This window comes from Trichomonas vaginalis, chromosome VI, assembly GCF_026262505.1.
Source record: "Trichomonas vaginalis G3 chromosome VI, whole genome shotgun sequence".
NCBI classification, from domain to species: Eukaryota; Parabasalia; order Trichomonadida; family Trichomonadidae; genus Trichomonas; species Trichomonas vaginalis.
In genome coordinates, this window is record NC_067208.1 from 8,530,156 (window position 1) to 8,551,837 (window position 21,682).

Here is a 21,682-nt window from a genome sequence, read left to right on the forward strand (position 1 = left end):
ATTCTAATTTTTTACGAAATTATTCAAATACGTTATTTTTTAAAATGAAAAGATAAGCATACCATTATGCAGTAGTTTGCGCACATATACTATGCTGATGAAAGTTGGTCTCTAATTCGAAACTTGAGTCTGTCAAATTGACGTTCAAGTATTAAAAAGTTGTATTATACGTATGATGTTGCCCGATGTTTGGTAACACTATTGTAGAATATAAGCATATATGATAGAAAAGCAATATGCTTAATATCGAGTAATTCTAATTTTTTACGAAATTATTCAAATACGTTATTTTTTAAAATGAAAAGATAAGCATACCATTATGCAGTAGTTTGCGCACATATACTATGCTGATGAAAGTTGGTCTCTAATTCGAAACTTGAGTCTGTCAAATTGACGTTCAAGTATTAAAAAGTTGTATTATACGTATGATGTTGCCCGATGTTTGGTAACACTATTGTAGAATATAAGCATATATGATAGAAAAGCAATATGCTTAATATCGAGTAATTCTAATTTTTTACGAAATTATTCAAATACGTTATTTTTTAAAATGAAAAGATAAGCATACCATTATGCAGTAGTTTGCGCACATATACTATGCTGATGAAAGTTGGTCTCTAATTCGAAACTTGAGTCTGTCAAATTGACGTTCAAGTATTAAAAAGTTGTATTATACGTATGATGTTGCCCGATGTTTGGTAACACTATTGTAGAATATAAGCATATATGATAGAAAAGCAATATGCTTAATATCGAGTAATTCTAATTTTTTACGAAATTATTCAAATACGTTATTTTTTAAAATGAAAAGATAAGCATACCATTATGCAGTAGTTTGCGCACATATACTATGCTGATGAAAGTTGGTCTCTAATTCGAAACTTGAGTCTGTCAAATTGACGTTCAAGTATTAAAAAGTTGTATTATACGTATGATGTTGCCCGATGTTTGGTAACACTATTGTAGAATATAAGCATATATGATAGAAAAGCAATATGCTTAATATCGAGTAATTCTAATTTTTACGAAATTATTCAAATACGTTATTTTTTAAAATGAAAAGATAAGCATACCATTATGCAGTAGTTTGCGCACATATACTATGCTGATGAAAGTTGGTCTCTAATTCGAAACTTGAGTCTGTCAAATTGACGTTCAAGTATTAAAAAGTTGTATTATACGTATGATGTTGCCCGATGTTTGGTAACACTATTGTAGAATATAAGCATATATGATAGAAAAGCAATATGCTTAATATCGAGTAATTCTAATTTTTTACGAAATTATTCAAATACGTTATTTTTTAGTTTCAATGCTGATTTGTTCCTTAGCTTGTAAACTATAGTTACTTTATATCTTCGGCTATTATCCTATTCAACTTAGACGTAAAAAAATTAAATAACGTATAAATATAATTTTAATGGTAAAAGATTAAATGTTTATTCCGTATGTAATGTGATTTGATTTGGATGGTAAGATAAGTTTCGGTATAGTTTTTGTTATGTTATAGACCGAAAATAGATTTTTTCAGTTTTCTCTTCAAATAATTGAAAGAATGATACTATTATAGGTTTATTATATTATATAGCATATAATCATGCTATAGCCGAAAATTATAAGTTTTGAGAAGATTGAATATAACACAAAAAATTTGAATGTAAGTTAAATTGCTTGTTGTTTTAATAGCTATTTAATGAGAAATCCAATATTGCAAAATTCAAATTGAATGATTGAAAGAACAGAAAAAGTCATTCTTTTCAATTTCGAATATGTTTCATTGTATTTATAATATATGGCAAATAAGATATTTAAACTTGATTTTTGAAGGACAATTCAAAAATTGAAAAAATTCAAATAATTTTTATTCAAAAATAAACTAGTTATTTGAGTTTAATACTAATTATCTATTCAAACTACAAAGTTTGTAATTTAAAATATTTTGTGAGATCAGATTGAATTAATTCAAGGTTCTTTTCAATTAATATTAATGACCATATTACGCATTTTTCGAACATTCTTAAACAAATATATAAAAAATGGGAGAAGAATGTTAAATTTTCTAGACATAAAGAAGTTGTCTTGCAAGTTTTAGCTCTTATCTCTAACAAAAAATTAATTTTTAAAAAAAGACGAATACGTTTCACAGCGAGAAAAAAATAAAAGGCAAGATAGAATTTTCTAGACATAAAGAAGTTGTTTACGAGTTTTAGCTCTTATCTCTAACAAAAAATTAATTTTTAAAAAATGACCGAATACGTTTCACAGCGAGAAAAAATAAAAGGCAAGATAGAATTTTCTAGACATAAAGAAGTTGTTTACCGAGTTTTAGCTCTTATCTCTAACAAAAATTAATTTTATAAAAAAATGACCGATACGTTTCACAGCGAGAAAAAAATAAAACTGTACACTGATTTTAATTTTCATTTTCAGTCACTTTACTTATTATTTTTTCTTTTTTTCATTTTAATTATAAATTATTTAATATTATGTTTATTTACGTTACATTTTCTTTATTCTTTTGAATTCCATACTAGACACTTATAGAATATTTTGATTTGTTAACGTACTTCATTAGAATGAATCCTTACAAAGGGTATGTCGATCGAATTTACCTAATTGGTATTTCCAATCAGATTGAAGAAGGTAAAATGACATGGGAAGAAGCTTGCACCATGTTCCCATCGCCCCAACCCTTCAATCAAATGATTTCAAATATTTAGATGTTTCAAAATCTTTTTTACAAAATCAATTTAGCTTACAGAATATCCCATTGCCTAAAGGCAAGAAAGGTCGTAGGGTCAATCCTACGACCAAATCAAAGCTTTGCTGTGATACATGACCACTGGGCTTTCCCTGTGGTCAAACAAAACAATGGAAACGTTTGAAATTACAACAAATTGATGTATCTTATAGAGAAGTACGCAGATACTTCAAAGAAAATCATTTCACCAAGACGCGATTAGAGCATGCCGGGCCAGAAACAGCAGTAAGATATTGGGCGCTTTCACCCAATCTTATTGGCACGCAGATGTTCATTATTTTAGGGGTGTTCGTGGCCAGTATATTTATGGCATAATCGACAATTTTAGCCGCAAGTCCTAGCGTGTATCAAATACCAGATATGCTGGCAGCGACGACAGCGAACGTTGCAGCTTCCGCCTTCATTGAATTTGGCGCCCTTATTGTTTCTGGACCGACACGTTCAGAAAATAGGGGCGCCTTTCAAGATCTACTTGATCTTTGGGGCGTCAATGGCGGCATACAGACTCTCATTCTCCCTACCAAATGGGAAGATTGAGAGATTCTGGCCGACATTGGAGCGCTGCCAAAGCATTCAGGCTATCCTGCCTTTATTTGGAGTACAATAATAACAACCGCATGAAGATTCCCAATTAATCCATTAACTGGAACAAATTACACGCCAAATCAAATGTATCAGCTGAACCGAAATACACAATGCAGATACAGAAAGGTTGTGGCAAATATGGGATACAGATATAGGCATGACCGCTGTTGACACATTCACAGCGTAATAATAAACATAATTTTTTAATTTCATTTTAACAAGTTTTTTTAAATGTATGTAATGAATAATTCATTAGAATATGATAATGCACATTGTAACAGAATAGAACAATCACCAAATTTTTTTTTGAAATTAAAAAATAAAAGTAAAAAGTATAAAGTAATCTAACCAAAAAAGACATTTAAAAGAATTTTGGAAAAAACAGAATAAGGATAATGATATTATTTTAGATACACAATCGATGTACTGAAGAATAATCCGGTAAAATGATGATATAAAATTAGATTATTTTACAAGTAGCTAAAAGAATAAAACTATAATATAAAATAAATGAAGTTTAATGAAAGTACAGTATACATTGTGCGTCGCCTGTAGCCTACAGCTACAGTCACCGACACAATGAAAAAAGTGACAGAAAACTGACACCATACGGGCGCGCATATGTACGCATATATGTGTAAAAATAAACGTTCATATGTAAACTAACCTTTATTCACTAGCAGGAGCTTTGTTGTTCGCTTCCATTAAAATGTAAACTTTACGTGTCAAAAAAATTCTGTCACGTAAACTATTTATGTTGAGATTGAGTACCAGACTCTAATATAAGTTCAACCATTATATTAGAGTCTTTAGGAATTTCATATGGTTCTTTTACATAATATTCCTTTTTTGACCATCAGTTGATTCTTCAACTCTTTTGAATGAAAAGCGCTTATAAAACTCAAACACGAGTGCATCTTTATAACCAGTGATATCGTAAAATTTTGGTGGCACAAGCTGTTCATTCACATTACATATAAATTGTTTGTTATCATGAGCAATATTACTCAACGTTACTAAAGGCTCAAGGAGAGGATTTATTCTTATCTGATAACCGACAAATTTATATGTTGGTTTGCCCTTTCGCTCAAGGATAAACTTGATATTCGCTATAGTTATGAAAAGCTCATCAAAGTACTTATATGTTTTTTTATCTTTATCATTTTCGTCAGTGAAATCTGCTATGGTAAAACTATAATATACATGCATTCGCGAGATATATTTTTTTTCCCATAAGTCTAAAAATTTTGCTTTCGATGGAATTACTTTTTGCGTGAATGTTCTACCATGGTCATCTTCCCAAACAAGCTCTGGTTTTCTTGATGTTGTGTCTGTTTCAGTGGTTTCTAATAACGCAGTGATGAAATCCAACACATCTCCTAGGGACATGTCATATTTATAATTCAAGGCATTTTTTTCTATACTACTGTATGAAGGTAATGTTATGATTGGTGATGTACCTTTTCTTAATACATTCAATTTATTTTCATTTGAATCATAGTAACAATCAACAAATTCTCTACTTGCCTCAGTCATTTTTTCCATAAGACCTTCATTCAACTCCTGTGTAGTCATGTTGGGTTTTATGTAATATCTCATGTCAAACCTTTTTTTCACTGATTTTGATGAATCTGTCATTTCTAATGGAATAGCAAGAAACTCAAAGTCTGGATGCTCAAGACTTATCTTTCTTATCTCAAGAGCTTTTGACGCAGGATATTCAATGAAGTCTCTCGGTAATTTATATGAGACTGTATTACCACTTATCGTGCCATCATTCATAACATGTTCATAGTATAATCCATCATATTTAGACATTTTATATGTAACTAAAAGATGGAGAAAGTTATTAATCAAGTAGATAAGATTCTTCATGATGGAGCACGTAAGAATAGTAAAGAACTAAACAATGCACTCATTATGCCATTTTCTGATGATTATCCATTTTGTACTAATGGTGTTTATTTCTACTGCGGTAAGATGGGTTCAGGTAAGACATATGGTGTTATTCGTCATATAATGATAACAGACCGCTTCACTAATACTCCATATTATGACTCAATAGTTATCTCAGCAACATCAGGAACAATGGATAAAACAGCGAAGACATTTATGAGTCAAGTTAAAGCACCAGTACTGAAAAAGGATGATAAAGAACTTATGCCTTATTTAATGAAGAACGTTAAGATGAAAGCAAAGTATTACGCTATTGTTGAGTTCGTTCAAAGTAAGTTCGAAAAAATTTCAGAGGAGATGGAACACATCTTAACAAAGCATCAACTAAGGAAACCTGATGGAAAGTTTGAGTATAAGAAGATTGCAATATATGTTGTAAAGAAGTTGAACAAATATCCTTTCACAAAGTATCCCAGTAATTCTCTATTAGTGTTAGACGATTATGGTGGTCATGACTTATTGAATGACCCACGTTCACCATTAGCGAACTTCATCACTAAGGTCAGACATTATAACTATACTGTTGTCATCATGTGTCAAACATGGAGACATATATGTTTAAACATTAAGAGACTATGCACTGACTTCGTTATCTTTCAAGGTTATTCTATGAGAGACTTTCAGTCAATGATTGAACAGTCAGGAGCAACAGAAGATTGGGAAGAGTTATGGAACAAATACAAAGAGCTACCAACACCTCGTTCATATATGGAAGTTCATATAGTTGCAGGAAAGACGGACTTTAAAGAAGTTAAGCAACAAAAGATGACATTATTTTAAGAAGAAATAAATGGGTTTTGGCGATTATGTTAAAGCTGGATGGGGTATGGTGAAAAAAAATCCTGGTCTTGTAATAGGTGCTGGATTTAACATTGCTAACAAACTTTTCCCTCAAGTTGGTCAAGTCGGTGGTGTTATCGGTAGTCTTGGTGAAAGAATTGCAAAAACTACATTAGGTGAAGATAATGCATTAACGAAGAATCTTAAAGCATTCAATAAAGCTCTTGGTGGTGACTTCAGTAGAGACAAGCCTGTTGAAACACCTATAGTTCAACCTCAACAAACTATTGACAACAATAAGTATAACGCATACATTGGAGGAGCTATTTGGAACAATCATAAGCCATTAGTTCAGTCAGTACGTGTACTATCAGACATGCCATGGATTAATGCTATTAGTGGCACTATACGCAGATAATATATTTTTATGAGGTTTAAATGAGTGAACAAGAGAGGAAACTCATTGATGAACGAGTTAAGAAATGGGAGAATGAACGTCCGATAATTCGTACCATAATTAGCGATCAAAAGTTCAAGCAGCATACATTTGATTTTTTGCGCGATATATATAATGATCTTGCTTTTGATTACAATGCTAGGCAATACTTTGAGAAAGAATATGTTCAAAAAGGTCGTATTAATTTCCCAATGAGAAGAGAAGGCTTTTTGATTACATCAACATATACAGCACGTGGTAGAGACCCTTTTACAGACGCGGTTCGTAACTTTAAAGCACGTTCTTCTATTAATGATGATCCAGATTTCTACATACCTTATTTTCGTCCACCTTCGCATCCTTTACGAACCAGTGATCCTGGATATGACGCTAAACGAAGATATATAGAGACGAAATTAGCTAAATACAAGGAACCTAAGGATCCAAGGACTGGAGAAGTAAAGGAATCACATGTCAAGATAAATAAGCTTTACAAAGTAGTTGAAGAATTGGAGAAACGATCTAATGAGATTAACGCTGAGAAGAAAAAGGAAGTACCAAATATGAACAAACTAGATAAGATGATTAAGGAATATAGAGGATTGGCGAATACATCGAGCGTTCTAATAAAGGAAGTAGAAAACACGACAAAGCTGCAGAAAATGATTCATGATGAATTACTGTTAGGTGAATTTTCTATAAACAAAAGACAGAGAAACTTAATGGGTGAGGCTTATTATTTGGAGAATTGGTATAATGAGAGGTTAAAACAAATGTCGACTCCAACACCAACTCCTACACCTACTCCTACAGTACCTCCAACTCCATCTCCCACTCCTGAACCAACAGTAGCTCCAACGCCAACTCCTACAGTAGCTCCAACGCCAACTCTGACACCAACTGCTCACGCAGGTCCTCCACCAATGTCGAGTAGTCATGGTATAACATTAAATAAACCAACACCTACACCAAAAATAACTCCTGTATCACATCCTAGTACAACTAACCCAGTATCTGATTCAAATCAAGCGGAAAGATCACAGGTTCTTAAAAGAGCTAATACACCAACTGCTTCCCCTATTAGAACACCAGAGCCAACTCCAAGAATCACAAAGGCGCCAACACCTTCACCGACTGTTGAACCAACTCCAGAACCAACAGTACCTCCAACTCCATCTCCAACTCCATCACCGACACCTACAAAAGCACCTACTCCATCTCCAACTCCGACTAAAGCTCCGACACCGTCTCCAACACCAACTAAAGCTCCAACACCGTCTCCAACTCCAGCTGAACCAACTGATGCAGAATCTATTCAAAATTGGTTAGACGAAGAAAAGCGAAAAGAAAAGGCTGCAATTGATGCTGCACTAGATAAAAACACACCACCACAGACACTTGGTGGTACATGTTAAAGAAAGACAACATTTCAAAGACAAGAACGTGCATTGAGTGTTGCCAGAGAACAAGCACAAGAAGAGAAGAAAATAGTTGAAGGAGAAGCTTCAAATAGAGGTGTCCAGGAACTTACAAAAGGATCAAACTATCCAAGCAGAGAAAGCTCGAGTGATAATGTTGTCTCAAGAGCTACTGATTTAGTTACCCATGGTATTCTAACTGGTGCAACAGCTGTTGGTAGTGCTATTGGAACCAGTGTTGACACTGTTGTTGATACTGTAAGAACTGTTACAAATCCTACACCTGAAGATAGGAAGGAAGAATTTCTTACTCTTAATACAAAGGCAAAACCAGGGATATGGATTGGTCGTGGAATTTTAAATGCTGGTAGTGCTATTGGCAATGGTGCTTCAGCGGTAGGGGGATGGCTCGGAAGAACAGCAACATCAACCGCAAATGGAATACTAACAGGTGCCAAATCACTTGGTAATTGGGCTGATGATAAGTATACAAAATATTATGAAGAAAAAGCTCGTAAGGCTAAGGAAGAAGCTGAACGAAAGGCGAAAGAAGAAGCTGAACGTAAAGAACTAGAGGAGCTTAAGAAGAAAGAAAAAGCTCGTAAGGCTAAGGAAGAAGCTGAACGAAAGGCGAAAGAAGAAGCTGAACGTAAAGAACTAGAGGAGCTTAAGAAGAAAGAAAAAGCTCGTAAGGCTAAGGAAGAAGCTGAACGAAAGGCGAAAGAAGAAGCTGAACGTAAAGAACTAGAGGAGCTTAAGAAGAAAGAAAAAGCTCGTAAGGCTAAGGAAGAAGCTGAACGAAAGGCGAAAGAAGAAGCTGAACGTAAAGAACTAGAGGAACTTAAGAAGAAAGAAAAAGCTCGTAAGGCTAAGGAAGAAGCAGATAGAAAGGCGAAAGAAGAAGCAGATAGAAAGGCTAAGGAAGAAGCTGATAGAAAGGCGAAAGCAGCAACACCATCGCCATCTCCATCTCCTTCACCATCAATAGCGGCTCCTGTGAGACAATTTGGTGCATGGGGTGCTGATTTAGTCAAAGATGCTGCACAAGGAATTGGAAAGGAACTGAAGAACACAACATTAGGTACAATAGAGCGTTTTGGTAATCTTACGGATTACACAATTAGATCAGCTGCTAATCTTTTATATAACCAGACTACTGATAACGGTACTGATGAATTGGCTGTAAACGGACTAGCATCAATTAAGAAATCAGCAGAAGATAAATACGATGAATGGAAAAAGAATATTAAGGGTGAATATAATAAGTATGCATATCCTGAAGAACATATGAAGTTAGAGCTTACCAGACTAAGATCAAAATATGGTAATGAAACAACAAATACTACAACGCAAACGACGAAAGCTGACAGAAAGATTGATGACACTCCTACTCCAACTCCTGCAATGGCGAACATCACAACAATTGCTCCAAGAGTTCCAACAGGAGAAGGTATATCAGGAAATGTTTCAACTACTCATAACATTACTGAAGCAGCTAATGTTTCAGCAGTTGAGCAACCTGTTGTTAATGTAACTCAGGAAAACGCTACTGAAACATCAACACCAAGACAGGATGTAAATAATGAACGTCCAGAAGTTAAGGAGGTTGCAAAAGCATACCTGGAGAAAAATACTACACAAGTTCTTGAAGCAGAAAAGCATCTCAATTCAGACAAAACACCATCTCCAACTCCTGAAGCATCAGTTCCTCCAGCAATTGGTGGAAATATACCTTCAGTATCACCATGGCAGAAATTTTATGGATTGTTTAAAGGAGCGAATAAGGTAATGGATGCTGCTGAGAATCTCCAAAAGTTCAAGAATGAAGTCGCAACTGGTGCAAAGGAAATAGAAGAGAATGATAAACAAGCTGCTGAATTAGCTAAACAACAAGCTGAAGCAACTAAACAAGCAGCAGCTCCTAAACAATCTATATCTAAGTCTCAAAGACAAGGTCCTGACCCAAGTGCTAAAGTCAAACAGAATCCAACACCACCTGCAGCAGAGAAGTCCAAGAAGGACAAGGACAAGAAGAAGGATAAATCAAAGAAGGAAGGACAAGAAGAAAGATAAGGATAAGAAAAAATCGTCAAAAGATAAAAAACATAAAAATTTATCCAGTAAGAAATGAGTCAAGTCATTAAAGCATCAACTAAACAAAAGTGGTTAACTGAATATATAAAAGATGGTAAGGTTCCTGATGGATATTATGTACATACAATGAAAGACGGACGTGTACAGTTCCGTAAAGTCAAGCAACCTCTCAATGATGAACAGATCAGAAGGAAGATCTCATTGTATGAAACAAAAATAAAGGACTTACAAGCTAAACTCGAAACCCACGATACTTCTCAAGAAAACTAGGCATATCTTTAACATGACCTTCATTAATATTTTTCCTCCAATACTGTACTTCCATTTGTGACAACCTGTTTGGATTACCTTCACGCATACCTCTACCTGTCACTTTTCCTGTATTTTCGTTCTCAAACGTAACATCATACTTTACATCATTACCGACAAGTTCATGACCATCAATACTTTTAACAGCACCGTGTCTTCCTTGATCTAAAGTTTCTCCTTGCTTTAATCCATGCTCTATTTTTGTCCATATCTGATAACGTGGATATCTTGCAACACTTCCATCTTTTGCTCTTAACAAGTATGCACTTGTATCAACTGAATCAACTGTATAATAAGAAGGATCAAGATGTCTTCTTTGTTGGTTACCTTTACCCCATGTTCTTGGTTCAACTATGACTTGAACTTTTTGACCAGGTCTTAAGTTATAAAGGTTATTTTTTCTGACATACTCTTCTTTCAATCTTTGCTTCTTTATATATTCCTCATTATCCTTTTCTGTGAAATCATCAGGCTTTTGTTGTGTGCTTGAATGATATTCAGTGTTGTAGTCATTAATAATTTGTCTCATTGTATCTGCAGTGAAAGGTGGTGTTTTATCACCTTCTTTGAGGTTTAACTTCATATGTAACATAGTTCTAATAGTTCTACAGAACCTATTAATAATACCTAGTATGTTATGATTGTATTTCTGTGTCGTCATGTGCTCAATGTTATGACTGACCAACAGATCTCGAACATTTTGTGTCGTATAAGCTGGGTCTTCATCACTAGTAAGTATTGTAGGCTTCATTTCACCTGTAGCTTGTGAAATGAACTTCTGCATTGCACTTAGAACATTGTTTGAGTTCTTTTCACTCATTGGGAACGCATAACCTTTTCTACTGTTTACATTGATGAACAAAAGAAAATATGGTGGTGTTCCACCAGGATTCTCAAATGTATCGAATTGATAAGCTCCCATATCAGTTGAATATATTGGTAGCATCAAATCCTCTTGTATTAAAGTTTTTTCTTGTTTACCAACAGTCATTTTTTTATTAACGTTAAAGTCTTACAGGCATTGAGTAATCGCTATAACCATCATGGTCTGCGAATTCATGTAATCTTGATGCATCAGGTTCTTTCTTCGTTGGTGCATGAAACCTTGCTTCATCATAAAGGTTCATATAATGGTTTGTCACGTTTGGGGTAGACCCAATTTTTGCATATTGAGGATATGAGTAATGATACACTAAGTTGAACCCATTACTACCATCATCAACATATATCTTTGGTGGAGGTTGTCTTATTAAATTCCTTCCTCTTGGGGCTTTGAGTTGGACGATCTGATCTAGATCATTGTAAACAACTCCTGTTGCAGTATATTCTGTGTTGTTCTCTGGGTTAATGTTCGTCATTTATATGAGAATAAAACAATTTTTACTCATAACAAATGAGATCGAAGTCAATTCTTTATGGTGCAGCTAATCTTCCAATTGAACCAACAAGCAATGTTGATTCAAGAACAACTAATAACATTGTGATAAAGAACTATCCATCTGGTACAGTAAGTGATGCTCCAACAGAGATAAAAAAAGAGGAAACAACTACGAACTCAGAAGCACCAATGTATCCTCCTCCTTTAAGTCCATTAACTTCCAACCTGACCTCATCGAGATCTGTGGAGACTTCATCGAGGATTGGTGTAGAAGAGTATTTACTTAGTATATACCAGAAGATACTTCTAGACCAAGACAAAGAGCTCTTTTCTAACTTAGTGAGCAAAGATCAGATCTTACTACCTAAGCCAGACTTGGAAGAAGTTGTTCACAGAATGACTGGGTTCAAGTGTGAAATAGACCTACTGGACCCAGACATCACATGTTGTGGTATTCCACCACCTTTCTCAAAAATAGCTCAGATCAGAATCATTGATGAGAACAATATTGCTCAAGAGTTTAAGTATGCATATAATGCACAATATACTGAGTTAATAAGTAGGTATAATTTATGTCTTAAGTATGTGATCGTTTAACCGAAAAGTGACATTTCCAATGAGCCAAAGACTACAAAGGTTCTTTGACCTAATTGCTGAGGAAGATGAACCAATATCTGTAGGTAAAGCAATGAGAGTTCATCACAACGTATTTGGTGAAGAAGATCCCTTCTCAAATCCCGAAGAAGCAATTCTTACCATGTTCATAATGAAATGGTATGAAAAGCATCGTGAGGTTGAAGTTTCATACTACACGTTCTTGTATGAGTTAGGAAAATATAACGTCAAGATGAAAGAATATCTTGAAAAGAGAAACAATGAATAAAACTTATCGTTTACTCAAGTAATTATTTTTAGTACTTTTCGACGTACTTTTTGATCTTGTCAAGAGCTTCGAGCATCTGCTTCTTTGCATTGTGCTTGGCGAAGATGGCTTGCTCAATGGTGAGCTCGAAGGCTTCTTTACCGATCGGCTGGTGTTCGCGAAGATCTTTGAGTGCATCAAGAACTGCAGTGTACTCTGATGGTAAATGGGAGCCATCAATGAGTGTATAAAGGATGAGCATGTACTCCTGCAGTAAGTTCTCCTGTTTCAAGCGGGACTTGAACTCTTCGCGGAGATCTTGAAGCTTTTGGAGCTTCTCAGTGGCTTGAAGGTAGTCAATGATGACCTTCTCTTGTCCCTCAAGTGCTTGTGGGAGGAAGTGGACATAAGCTGTTGACTTCATCAAAAATGAAGTGGTCATGACACTTTTTAAGTTAATGTCCGAGCCATACAGTGATGTCGAAGCAGCACATGAACCAAAGAAGAAGTCTTGCTGGGAAAAGACAAAGATTGTTGGTAACGCAATCCTAGCCATTTGTGTTGTTTTGAACTTGATCGTACTTCTGATCTTGTTCTACAAACTCAACAGAGGTTATTGTCTCAAGTAAACACTTATTTTTATTACCATATAAATGATTTTTACCAAACCTCCTTTACCTTTCATAGGTAATAAGTCGAAGATCAGGAAAGATCTTATCGACATACTCAAAGACATCAAAGGGGATTATGTCTTCGTTGACCTATTTGGTGGTTCTCTCTATATCTCTCATCTGTTGCATATTATGTTCCCAAAAGCAACGATCATAGCTAACGACTATGATAACTACGTTGATAGACTGAAACACATTCATGACACGAATGAAATACTTAAGGAACTTAAGGAGAGAATAAATGTTAAGCCAGATGAGAAAATTCCTACTGATCAGAAAGAGATCGTCAGAGAAGTTATAAGTAAAGCTCCATACATAGACTGGGATACATTATGTTCACGTCTTCTCTATTCTGGAGCATACAAATACTATGATCTTGACACATTAATGAAGAAAGTGTTATACCTCAGATATACTAACTTATTTGGTGAAAACATAGATGACTATCTTGAAGGTTTAACTATTGTTCATAAAGATTGGAGAATACTCTTCAATGAGTATAAAGATCTTCCCAATGTTTTCTTTATATGTGATCCTCCATACTTCCATACTTATTCTATACAGTATGGAGATGAATGGACTCTTAAAGATACTGTAGAAACCTTTGATGTCCTTAATTATCCATCTATTTACTTCAGTAGTGATAAATCTTATACAGAAGAACTTATAGAGATATTGACAAAAAGATATGGAGAGAAATTTCCTATGAGAAAGCATGTTATAGATAGAGGTTTAATTAATCCTAACACTCAGAAAAATAATGAAGTAATATATGTCACTTTTTCTGTTAATGGAGAAGAGAAAGATCAAGAAGATAATAGTTGATGAGGGAACTGAAGAAGCGACGACATTCATCTTTGACGACGGAAAGCTCACATTCGTTGTCGATAAAAATGGACAACACTTACACAAAAGAAAGAGACCAAGAAAATTTTTAGATCTCCCAAAAGCTAGGAAACCAAAGGAACCATTTCCAGTACCAGCCGTCCAAGAACCAGAGAGACTTTTGATACCAAAACCTGTGGTTGACAAATATGATCCAGATCAGTTCTTCCCAAAAATACCAAAGTTAGAATAAAAACTCCTTTATTTCTTTAGTATTATATAATAAGTCTATTAGTAAGCTCTGTTCTCGTTCTGTTCTGGTATTTTGACGTCTTTTCATGGTCTCGCATAATAAGATCATGAACTTTTTCTTGAGATACTCGAAGAGCTGAGGTAAGTTATCATATTCTGGATATGTAGGAAGCATCCCTGCTATCGTAAGTGTTGTATCAATAAGGATTGGACTTATATCGGAAAAGTCGAGATCTGGAGTAGAATAAGAAGGTAAGTCTCTTACATGTAGGTAGTCATTATATGCTTTACGCATGAGACTGAGTTTCTGGAGCACAACTATGAGACTTTGGTTCTGACGTTCAAGTTTGCTTAAAGTTCTCTCCAAGCTTCTGTAATAAACGTCAACCTCTGTAAGAGCAGATATTTTTGCATTGATCTCGGAGATCTTTTCTTGAACTTCACCAAGTTTGACCTTAACTGACGTTTGAGCTCCCATCATGTTTTCATCAAGGTCATTCTCTATGTCATCAATGATATCTTCCCATGAAGTCATGTTTTCATCATTGATCTTAACGTGAACACTCATGAAAAAAATGTCATGTAAAGTATAAATGTCAGATTTTTACTCTTGAGCTTCTTCTCTCTGGATTGACTCGTCTGTAGGGCTTAATGTGCCATCACGTTCGACCAGAAGGTTCTGCTCAGGTCTGTCAAGGAGCTGTCTGTAGGTCGTGAAGGTTTCAACGAGTCCTTGGTAAGGAGTTTGGAGATCAACATCGACCCATGGGTGTTTGCGTAAGAAAGCAGCAAGGCTTTCACGCTTGGAGTCAATGACATCTTTCTTATTGGTTAATCCTTCTTCAAAGCTTAGGATTACTCCTGCAGTTGATTCAAGTCTTTGGATCTGGCGTCTGGAAACCTTGGTGAGTTGTCTTATCCTCTCGTTTCCAAATACATGCAGGAGATATGCAGAAATTACTTCATTAAGTTCGATTAAACAAATTGGATGAAGATCAGTCATGGCTTTTGTAAAGCAATCTTTTGTAAAGCTGTCTTTTGTTAAAGCAATCTTTTGTAAAGCAATCTTTTGTAAAGCAGACTTTTGTAAAGCAATCTTTTGTCAAGACGTCTTTTGTAAAGCAGACTTTTGTAAAGCAATCTTTTGTCAAGACGTCTTTTGTAAAGCAAAAGTATTCAATTTTGTGAGAAAATGCTTTTGTAAAGCAGTCTTTTGTAAAGCTGTCTTTTGTCAAGACGTCTTTTGTAAAGCTGTCTTTTGTAAAGCAGTCTTTTGTAAAGCTGTCTTTTGTAAAGCTGTCTTTTGTAAAGCTGTCTTTTGTAAAGCTGTCTTTTGTAAAGCAGTCTTTTGTAAAGACATAACCGACGACCGAATGTCCCAAGATGGTACAACACCAGCTCCAGCATCACCAACACTAGATATGATGGCAATGATGATGCAGATGATGCAACAGCAAACCCAGCTTATACAGCAAATGCAGGAAAAGAAAACTTTCAATAAACCTGCAAAGAACTCACAAGATCTTGAAGCTGGACTCAATGCTCTCAGGAACGACTACAAGAGAGAGCAGATGACGTTTAGGAAGAAGGGTGATGAAGATTATGAGAATGATCCGATCGAGGAAGACGAGATCAAGTCCACTGCATCCACAAAGACCCTCCAGGATGAAAGAGATGATGAGGGATTCCTTACCAAGTCTCAAAGACTCTTTGTCCTTGAGTTCTTCACGATCTCTGCCTTGAGATCTATGAGGAATTGGAAGGGTCGCGTTCCAAGTGGCTCAAACAAGCGCGAACTACTCATGACCGCAGTACCGCTCACTAAGACAAAAGTCCAGCTCATGGACTTTATCCTTTCCGCTTGTCCCGACGAGATCTAAGATCTGATCAGAGTAAAAACTTACATTTATGAGCTAAGCTCAGTAATAATTAGTTGTTTATTCTTTCTTCTCATACTTCTGTGCAAGGTTTCCACGGAAGAACTCAAGCAACATTTGGATCTTTCCAAGCTTTCGACCTTCTTTTTCGAGGTCATCCTGGTAAGTTCGGAATGCGTCAACGTGTGAGCTCGCATAGAATGCAGCAACAACAACCTCTTCTGCACCTTCTTTGCTGTCAAGTGGCATGAACTCGAATCCTTCCATTCGACCAAATAAAAGTGACAAAAATGTCAATGAGACCCACTCGTTGCATAGATGCTAAACCTGGTCCGAAGATGCAAAAGTTCTTCAGAACACTCATGTCTGACCAGAGGGAGTACGGTCATGAAGAGGTCATACAGATCTTCGATCAGTGTGTACCAAAGCCTGAGAATCCAGACGAACTCTTCATGTAAATTTACTTGCTTCAATGGAGAGATGAGAGACCAGGTATGAAACTCAGACCAATAACAATCTTTCCAGGTTTCTGCAATTACCTAGAACAAGCATGCCAGATCAAATGGTCTGACACCATCTTCCTCCAAAAATAAACTTTATCGTTTATAACACTTCAGGATCTACATCTATTTCTTCTGCTTCATCCTCAATGTCGATCTCTTCGACAGGTTTGATAGCAGCTTTGAGTAAGTTCTTACCCATTGTCTTAAGTTCAACTGGGTTATATTCTTTGTCTTTACTCTTTGTTGATTTCGTGAGATCTACATATAAACAATAACTTTTAGTCTTGTCAAGGTTTATTCTCGCTGAGAAATGGTCAGGAATGTTTATAGCTATCTTTTCAAACTTGAGTAAATTAGCTAAACCTTCATTTGTGTATTTCTGCTTATCGACAAAGATCATGATCGGACTTGCACTATAACCATACTTTCCTTGACATAATGTTTGTGGTAAGCATATAAGTAGTCTCTTTGCTGTTTTATTTTGCTTCTTCACTTCATCTACAAACTGTTGGATCTTAAAGAACTTTATATGATGTTCAGACATCTTTATATACCCGATAAAAAGTTCAGATAAAAAAATAATTAGCTATATTTTTATTAGTGCATAAATGAGTCTTTCTTTGAGATTTTCTGATGAAGATCTAACTTTGGTAAGATCTTTAAAAGATGATGAAAACATTCTTTCTGTCATTGATGAAGAAAAGAAATACTTCAGTAATGATGTAAAAATAGAGCTACTCATTCATACTGAGAAACAGTTTGTGATCGTGATCTTGAGTTAAGCAGCTCTGAACCAAGCGAATACAGTCATAAATGGTGGTAAGAAGTCTTGACCTTTTCCTGTTGCATCTGTGATTCCAGCTACTGTGTGAGTATGGTTTCCTGCAGATCCGCAGAAAATACCTGTACTAACATCTCTAGGGTCATCTGTGATATCATATCTATTCATACCTTGTCTATCAGAACCTGCTGCAAGATTTGTATAACCTCTTTTTGTCATTGAATGTGAATGCTCTCCATTAGTAGATGTTGTTGCACTGAACCTATGGGAGTGTGGTGGAAGGTTTTCAACTCTGATAGTCTTTGAACCACCAAAGTCCATTGATGAGTTAGAACAGTAAAGAAACTGATCAACAATCGGTTGCCAAACACCTCCATAAAGGGTTTGCGGGCTTGTTGAGCTCATTGATGTAAATATAGAACCAATTGGATACATCATGTCAAACATGTTAGAAGGTCTATAAGTATAATCTACTGTGGTGACATCGTTCAAATAAAACTCAAACGTATCTCCAGGATGAATAGTTAAGTTTGTTCCATCTTTTTTGTGGAACACAAGTTCAATAGATTTACCATGACTCAATGTATAGTAACTTGGACCTTTTTCTGATGGACCAATGTTATAATTTATAAATATTGCAACTTTACCCATATCATTATTACCAAAGCTAACTGTAATGCTTTCAGGTATTCCATTGTTTACAGATGCATTAGAGATCTTTGAGATCTGTTCATTAACATAAGTTTTGTCTGCTTTGTTGTCTAAAGAAGTTTGAAGTGAATTTATGTCGGAGATATTGTGTTTATGAGATTTCAAAACTTTGTTCGTTGCGTCAAGTTCATCTTTGTCAGCTTTACTTTTAATAGCATCTTCAACGGTTATTTTTGCCTTAACTCTCAACCTAAATCTTGGCTCAACTAATACACCGTTAACAAAGAAGTATGAAGCATAAATTTCAGCGTTATAACCAAATGATTGTGGTGCTATACCTGTGTCATACTGTACAGTACAGTGTATGTCATAACCTTTAGCACGAATGAATTTATATCTTCTTTCATTAACATTTTTCGTATTCACTTTTTCACCCTGTGTTAAATATCCGTGGTAGTCCGTTATAATCTGTTCATCTGAACTTATATAATGAACATGGTTCTTGTCAGCTTTCTTATCTAACATTGCTGGTAGTTCATATACTTCGAAGTTTCTGGCATGACCTTCAATGTTCGTACATTTACTATCTAAACTGTTAAGAGTATCTTTTACGCTAGTGCTTGGATCTTCTTGTGGAGCACTTGAACCTAAAGTATAGTTCAAGATAATGTCATCAGCTCTTATTTTCTTGATTTGAACTGGTTGGTCATTATCAGCTCCTATTTTATTGATTATAACAGGTTTGTCTTCTCTTGAACGAATTGATTTAACTGTCAAAGGTTCAGTGAACTCATTATTTTTCAAAGGAAACAATGTTGTATTGATGTTTTCACCATTAATATATACTTCTTTTGTATCAATACCAGATGGGAATGAAACTCTTTCATTAACTTTAACTGTTGTACCATCACCTGGGTACATATCTTTCTCTGGACCTTTGATTGTCTTAAGTATGACAGACTGTGATAAAGTATATTCTTTAGATGCAACTTTACGTATCTCTTCGTCAACATAACTTTTGTCAGCTTTGTCTGCAATCTTAAGTGCAGTTCTTCCTCCATTATTTTTGTTCTCCTCAACTTTCTTCGCTAATTCAGCAAGAATGAGATAAAGATAATCAGTAAGGTCATCAGTACCAGACATATTAATATTATTGTTCTTTCTTGATGTATTAGCAACTTTCACTAAGGTCACAAAATCAGGGTACAAAGTACTTAACGTAGAAATGATTGTTTTTGGTCCAGGATCTTTCTCTTCTTCATCATTAGCATCACGTGGCATTGGAATTGGTTCCAAAGGTCCAGTCACATCAAAACTCTCAAGTTCCATATAACCTTCATTTCTGAATCTTTCTATATGAGTTATCTTCTGGAAACTTGTTTTAGTCTTTTCAACTAAATTTTTTATTCCATCCACAAAACCTCCTTTATGATTTGGACCAAGATTACCCAGAGTGTCAAGAACAGTATCTATACCTTCTTGACTTTCAACAAAAGCCCAAAGAGCATTTATTTGACTCTGGAGTGATATCCATGAGGCTGCAGTAGCACCGGCGTTTGCTATGGCAAAGATGAATGATAAAGGGTTGAACTTAAGACCAGATTCTTTATCTTTGACAATTTCAACGAAGTCATTGATATTTTTCTTCAAGTATTCCTTAGTCAGAAGAACTCCATCGCCAGCTATACCAGTTGCTTTTGTCTTTCCTTTAACATCAAATGTGATTGGTTTCTTCAATAAAATAACTTCTGGTGTTGTACTGATGCTATCATTAGTGGAGAAAAATTCTCCGACATGACTTGCTAAGTATTCTTTCGTCAATAATGTTCCATCACCAACAATACCAGTTGCTTTTGGACCATCTTCTGTGAATGTCAATGGTTTCTTTAACATAACTTTATCTAAGTATATTGCAATACCACTATTTTGTACTTGTTCATGACCTAATATATAAGCAAATGCTGCGTTTAAAGCATTATACAATGTATCTTCTTTAAATGTTAATTGACTGTTTTCAATCATTGGTATATTGAACAGTGTAGACCTTGGGTCAAAATGAACTCCATGGTCAATCGATAATAACCGTTTAACATGATATATTATAGTCTCTAATGCTTCATTAATATTTACCTCACGAGTTTCTTGCAAACCATTACTCGCCATACATGAAAACATATAATCTCTATCAGTTGTGAAGAATGGAGCATCTAAGTAATTATTCTCTACTTTTGTCACACGATTCTGTAACGCTTGAAGGTATTGATTTAAGTCTGTTTCAACAATTGTACCATCTGGTTGCTCGATAGGTAATATACCAGGACCGATGGTAATGTCTTCATCAGCACCTTCTTTATGTATGACTAAAGCATTATCAGTAATTCTGAGAGTATATTCTTTATATTGAAGTACGCTAGACTTATAACATTCATATGCATATGGAACAACACTCATTCTTTTACTACATATAAAAATGATGTATTATCTACAATCGACTGATCCTAATAACTACGGGACAATACAGTTTCAAGCAGATCCTAACATGGGGCATCCAAGTAAGATAAAGATGAGAGTAAAAAGTGTCAGTACTATGGCGAACTTTATTGTTTGTGACGAAACAGATTATTTTGTCTTACAGTTAGACGAAGATGGAGAAGAAAAGGTGTGTACATTTAAGTCAGCTCTTTCATTTGATATGGATACTATTGTATCAAAACTACAAGAGATTGTAACAAAACAGTTTGATTATTATAACAAGAAAAAAGGTCAACATAATGTAACAGTTTCACTGAGTGCTACGAATCAACTTATATTTACGTCACAGGACAAAGGACATAAAGTCTATTTAAAAGATGCTTCACATAGAGCAAATCTTATTTTAGGTGCATATGGAATAGAACTACCTATTGTACATAATTATTATCTACAAATGCCAAAACCACCTATGCTCAACTTCGGGTATCAGTTATACCTTCGTTCATCAATGTCTGTCATCTCTGGGTTCAATAATATTGACCAAGTTGATGATCGAAGAAAGATCATGTACAGATCTACATGTTATAACATCAATGAGTTCTGGATATCTGGTAAACCACTTATATGTAAGGAATCCTCACCATGGATAGATGCATTTCCATGGGAACTAACTAATGTTACGTTTACCTTAGTTGACTTCCAAGATCAGCCTGTTCGATTATTGTCACCAATGTTTATGGTGATAGAGATTAAACCAGATAAGCCAGAAGTTAGAGAAACCAATGATGTCAGTGATGATGATACAGAATCTTCGTACGATTATGATTACGATGACGATTAAAAAAAAATAACGTATATTTTTTTATCGGTTATAAAAGACCAACATGCTCAATGCTATAAAAGGATTAGTTAATAACCTTTCACCAGAAGATAAGAAAGGTATGCTTGATATGTTTGGGATCAAAATGCCTAAGAAAGCTAAAGACATTACCAATAAATTAGCTCTGGCAATTAAGAATCAAGGAGGTACAGGAAGTGTAGCAGATATTTTCAAGAATGCTAAGAGCTTCT

General features: G+C 35.1%; 12 protein-coding genes across 12 annotated transcripts, besides 3 other annotated features; 6 read left to right on the forward strand and 6 right to left on the reverse strand.

Annotated features, from left to right (window-relative positions):
* The first annotated feature begins 1,504 nt into the window (after positions 1 to 1,504).
* Positions 1,505 to 2,335: a mobile genetic element.
* A 1,536-nt stretch (positions 2,336 to 3,871) lies between these two features.
* Positions 3,872 to 7,833: a mobile genetic element.
* TVAGG3_0829050 (uncharacterized protein) lies at positions 4,178 to 5,164 on the reverse strand (the record flags this gene model as incomplete). Its single annotated transcript, XM_001295487.2, has 1 exon — positions 4,178 to 5,164. One exon carries the CDS (start codon positions 5,162 to 5,164, stop codon positions 4,178 to 4,180), a length of 987 nt encoding a protein of 328 aa, XP_001295488.2.
* Positions 5,183 to 6,021, forward strand: TVAGG3_0829060 (protein of unknown function, DUF4106 family; the record flags this gene model as incomplete). Its single annotated transcript, XM_051248379.1, has 1 exon — positions 5,183 to 6,021. A coding segment is annotated over one exon (839 nt), but the record flags the coding sequence as incomplete, so codon positions are not given.
* Positions 6,093 to 6,500, forward strand: TVAGG3_0829070 (uncharacterized protein; the record flags this gene model as incomplete). The annotated part of the gene is made up of 1 exon (XM_051248380.1): positions 6,093 to 6,500. One exon carries the CDS (start codon positions 6,093 to 6,095, stop codon positions 6,498 to 6,500), a length of 408 nt encoding a protein of 135 aa, XP_051083855.1.
* Positions 7,834 to 9,223: 1,390 nt separating the features above from the next.
* Positions 9,224 to 9,467, forward strand: TVAGG3_0829080 (microtubule-associated protein family; the record flags this gene model as incomplete). The annotated part of the gene is made up of 1 exon (XM_051248381.1): positions 9,224 to 9,467. A coding segment is annotated over one exon (244 nt), but the record flags the coding sequence as incomplete, so codon positions are not given.
* An 813-nt stretch (positions 9,468 to 10,280) lies between these two features.
* Positions 10,281 to 21,682: part of a mobile genetic element that runs on past the window's edge.
* TVAGG3_0829100 (integrase core domain containing protein family) lies at positions 10,393 to 11,261 on the reverse strand (the record flags this gene model as incomplete). The annotated part of the gene is made up of 1 exon (XM_051248382.1): positions 10,393 to 11,261. A coding segment is annotated over one exon (869 nt), but the record flags the coding sequence as incomplete, so codon positions are not given.
* Positions 12,629 to 13,003, reverse strand: TVAGG3_0829110 (uncharacterized protein; the record flags this gene model as incomplete). The annotated part of the gene is made up of 1 exon (XM_051248383.1): positions 12,629 to 13,003. The coding sequence occupies one exon, from the start codon at positions 13,001 to 13,003 to the stop codon at positions 12,629 to 12,631; it is 375 nt and encodes a 124-aa protein (XP_051083858.1).
* TVAGG3_0829120 (phage tail repeat-like family) lies at positions 13,233 to 13,747 on the forward strand (the record flags this gene model as incomplete). The annotated part of the gene is made up of 1 exon (XM_051248384.1): positions 13,233 to 13,747. A coding segment is annotated over one exon (515 nt), but the record flags the coding sequence as incomplete, so codon positions are not given.
* Positions 14,946 to 15,330, reverse strand: TVAGG3_0829130 (uncharacterized protein; the record flags this gene model as incomplete). The annotated part of the gene is made up of 1 exon (XM_051248385.1): positions 14,946 to 15,330. A coding segment is annotated over one exon (385 nt), but the record flags the coding sequence as incomplete, so codon positions are not given.
* TVAGG3_0829140 (uncharacterized protein) lies at positions 15,701 to 16,207 on the forward strand (the record flags this gene model as incomplete). The annotated part of the gene is made up of 1 exon (XM_051248386.1): positions 15,701 to 16,207. One exon carries the CDS (start codon positions 15,701 to 15,703, stop codon positions 16,205 to 16,207), a length of 507 nt encoding a protein of 168 aa, XP_051083861.1.
* TVAGG3_0829150 (uncharacterized protein) lies at positions 16,265 to 16,471 on the reverse strand (the record flags this gene model as incomplete). The annotated part of the gene is made up of 1 exon (XM_051248387.1): positions 16,265 to 16,471. One exon carries the CDS (start codon positions 16,469 to 16,471, stop codon positions 16,265 to 16,267), a length of 207 nt encoding a protein of 68 aa, XP_051083862.1.
* On the reverse strand, positions 19,626 to 20,590 carry TVAGG3_0829160 (keratin-associated protein family; the record flags this gene model as incomplete). The annotated part of the gene is made up of 1 exon (XM_051248388.1): positions 19,626 to 20,590. A coding segment is annotated over one exon (965 nt), but the record flags the coding sequence as incomplete, so codon positions are not given.
* On the forward strand, positions 20,613 to 21,452 carry TVAGG3_0829170 (uncharacterized protein; the record flags this gene model as incomplete). Its single annotated transcript, XM_051248389.1, has 1 exon — positions 20,613 to 21,452. One exon carries the CDS (start codon positions 20,613 to 20,615, stop codon positions 21,450 to 21,452), a length of 840 nt encoding a protein of 279 aa, XP_051083864.1.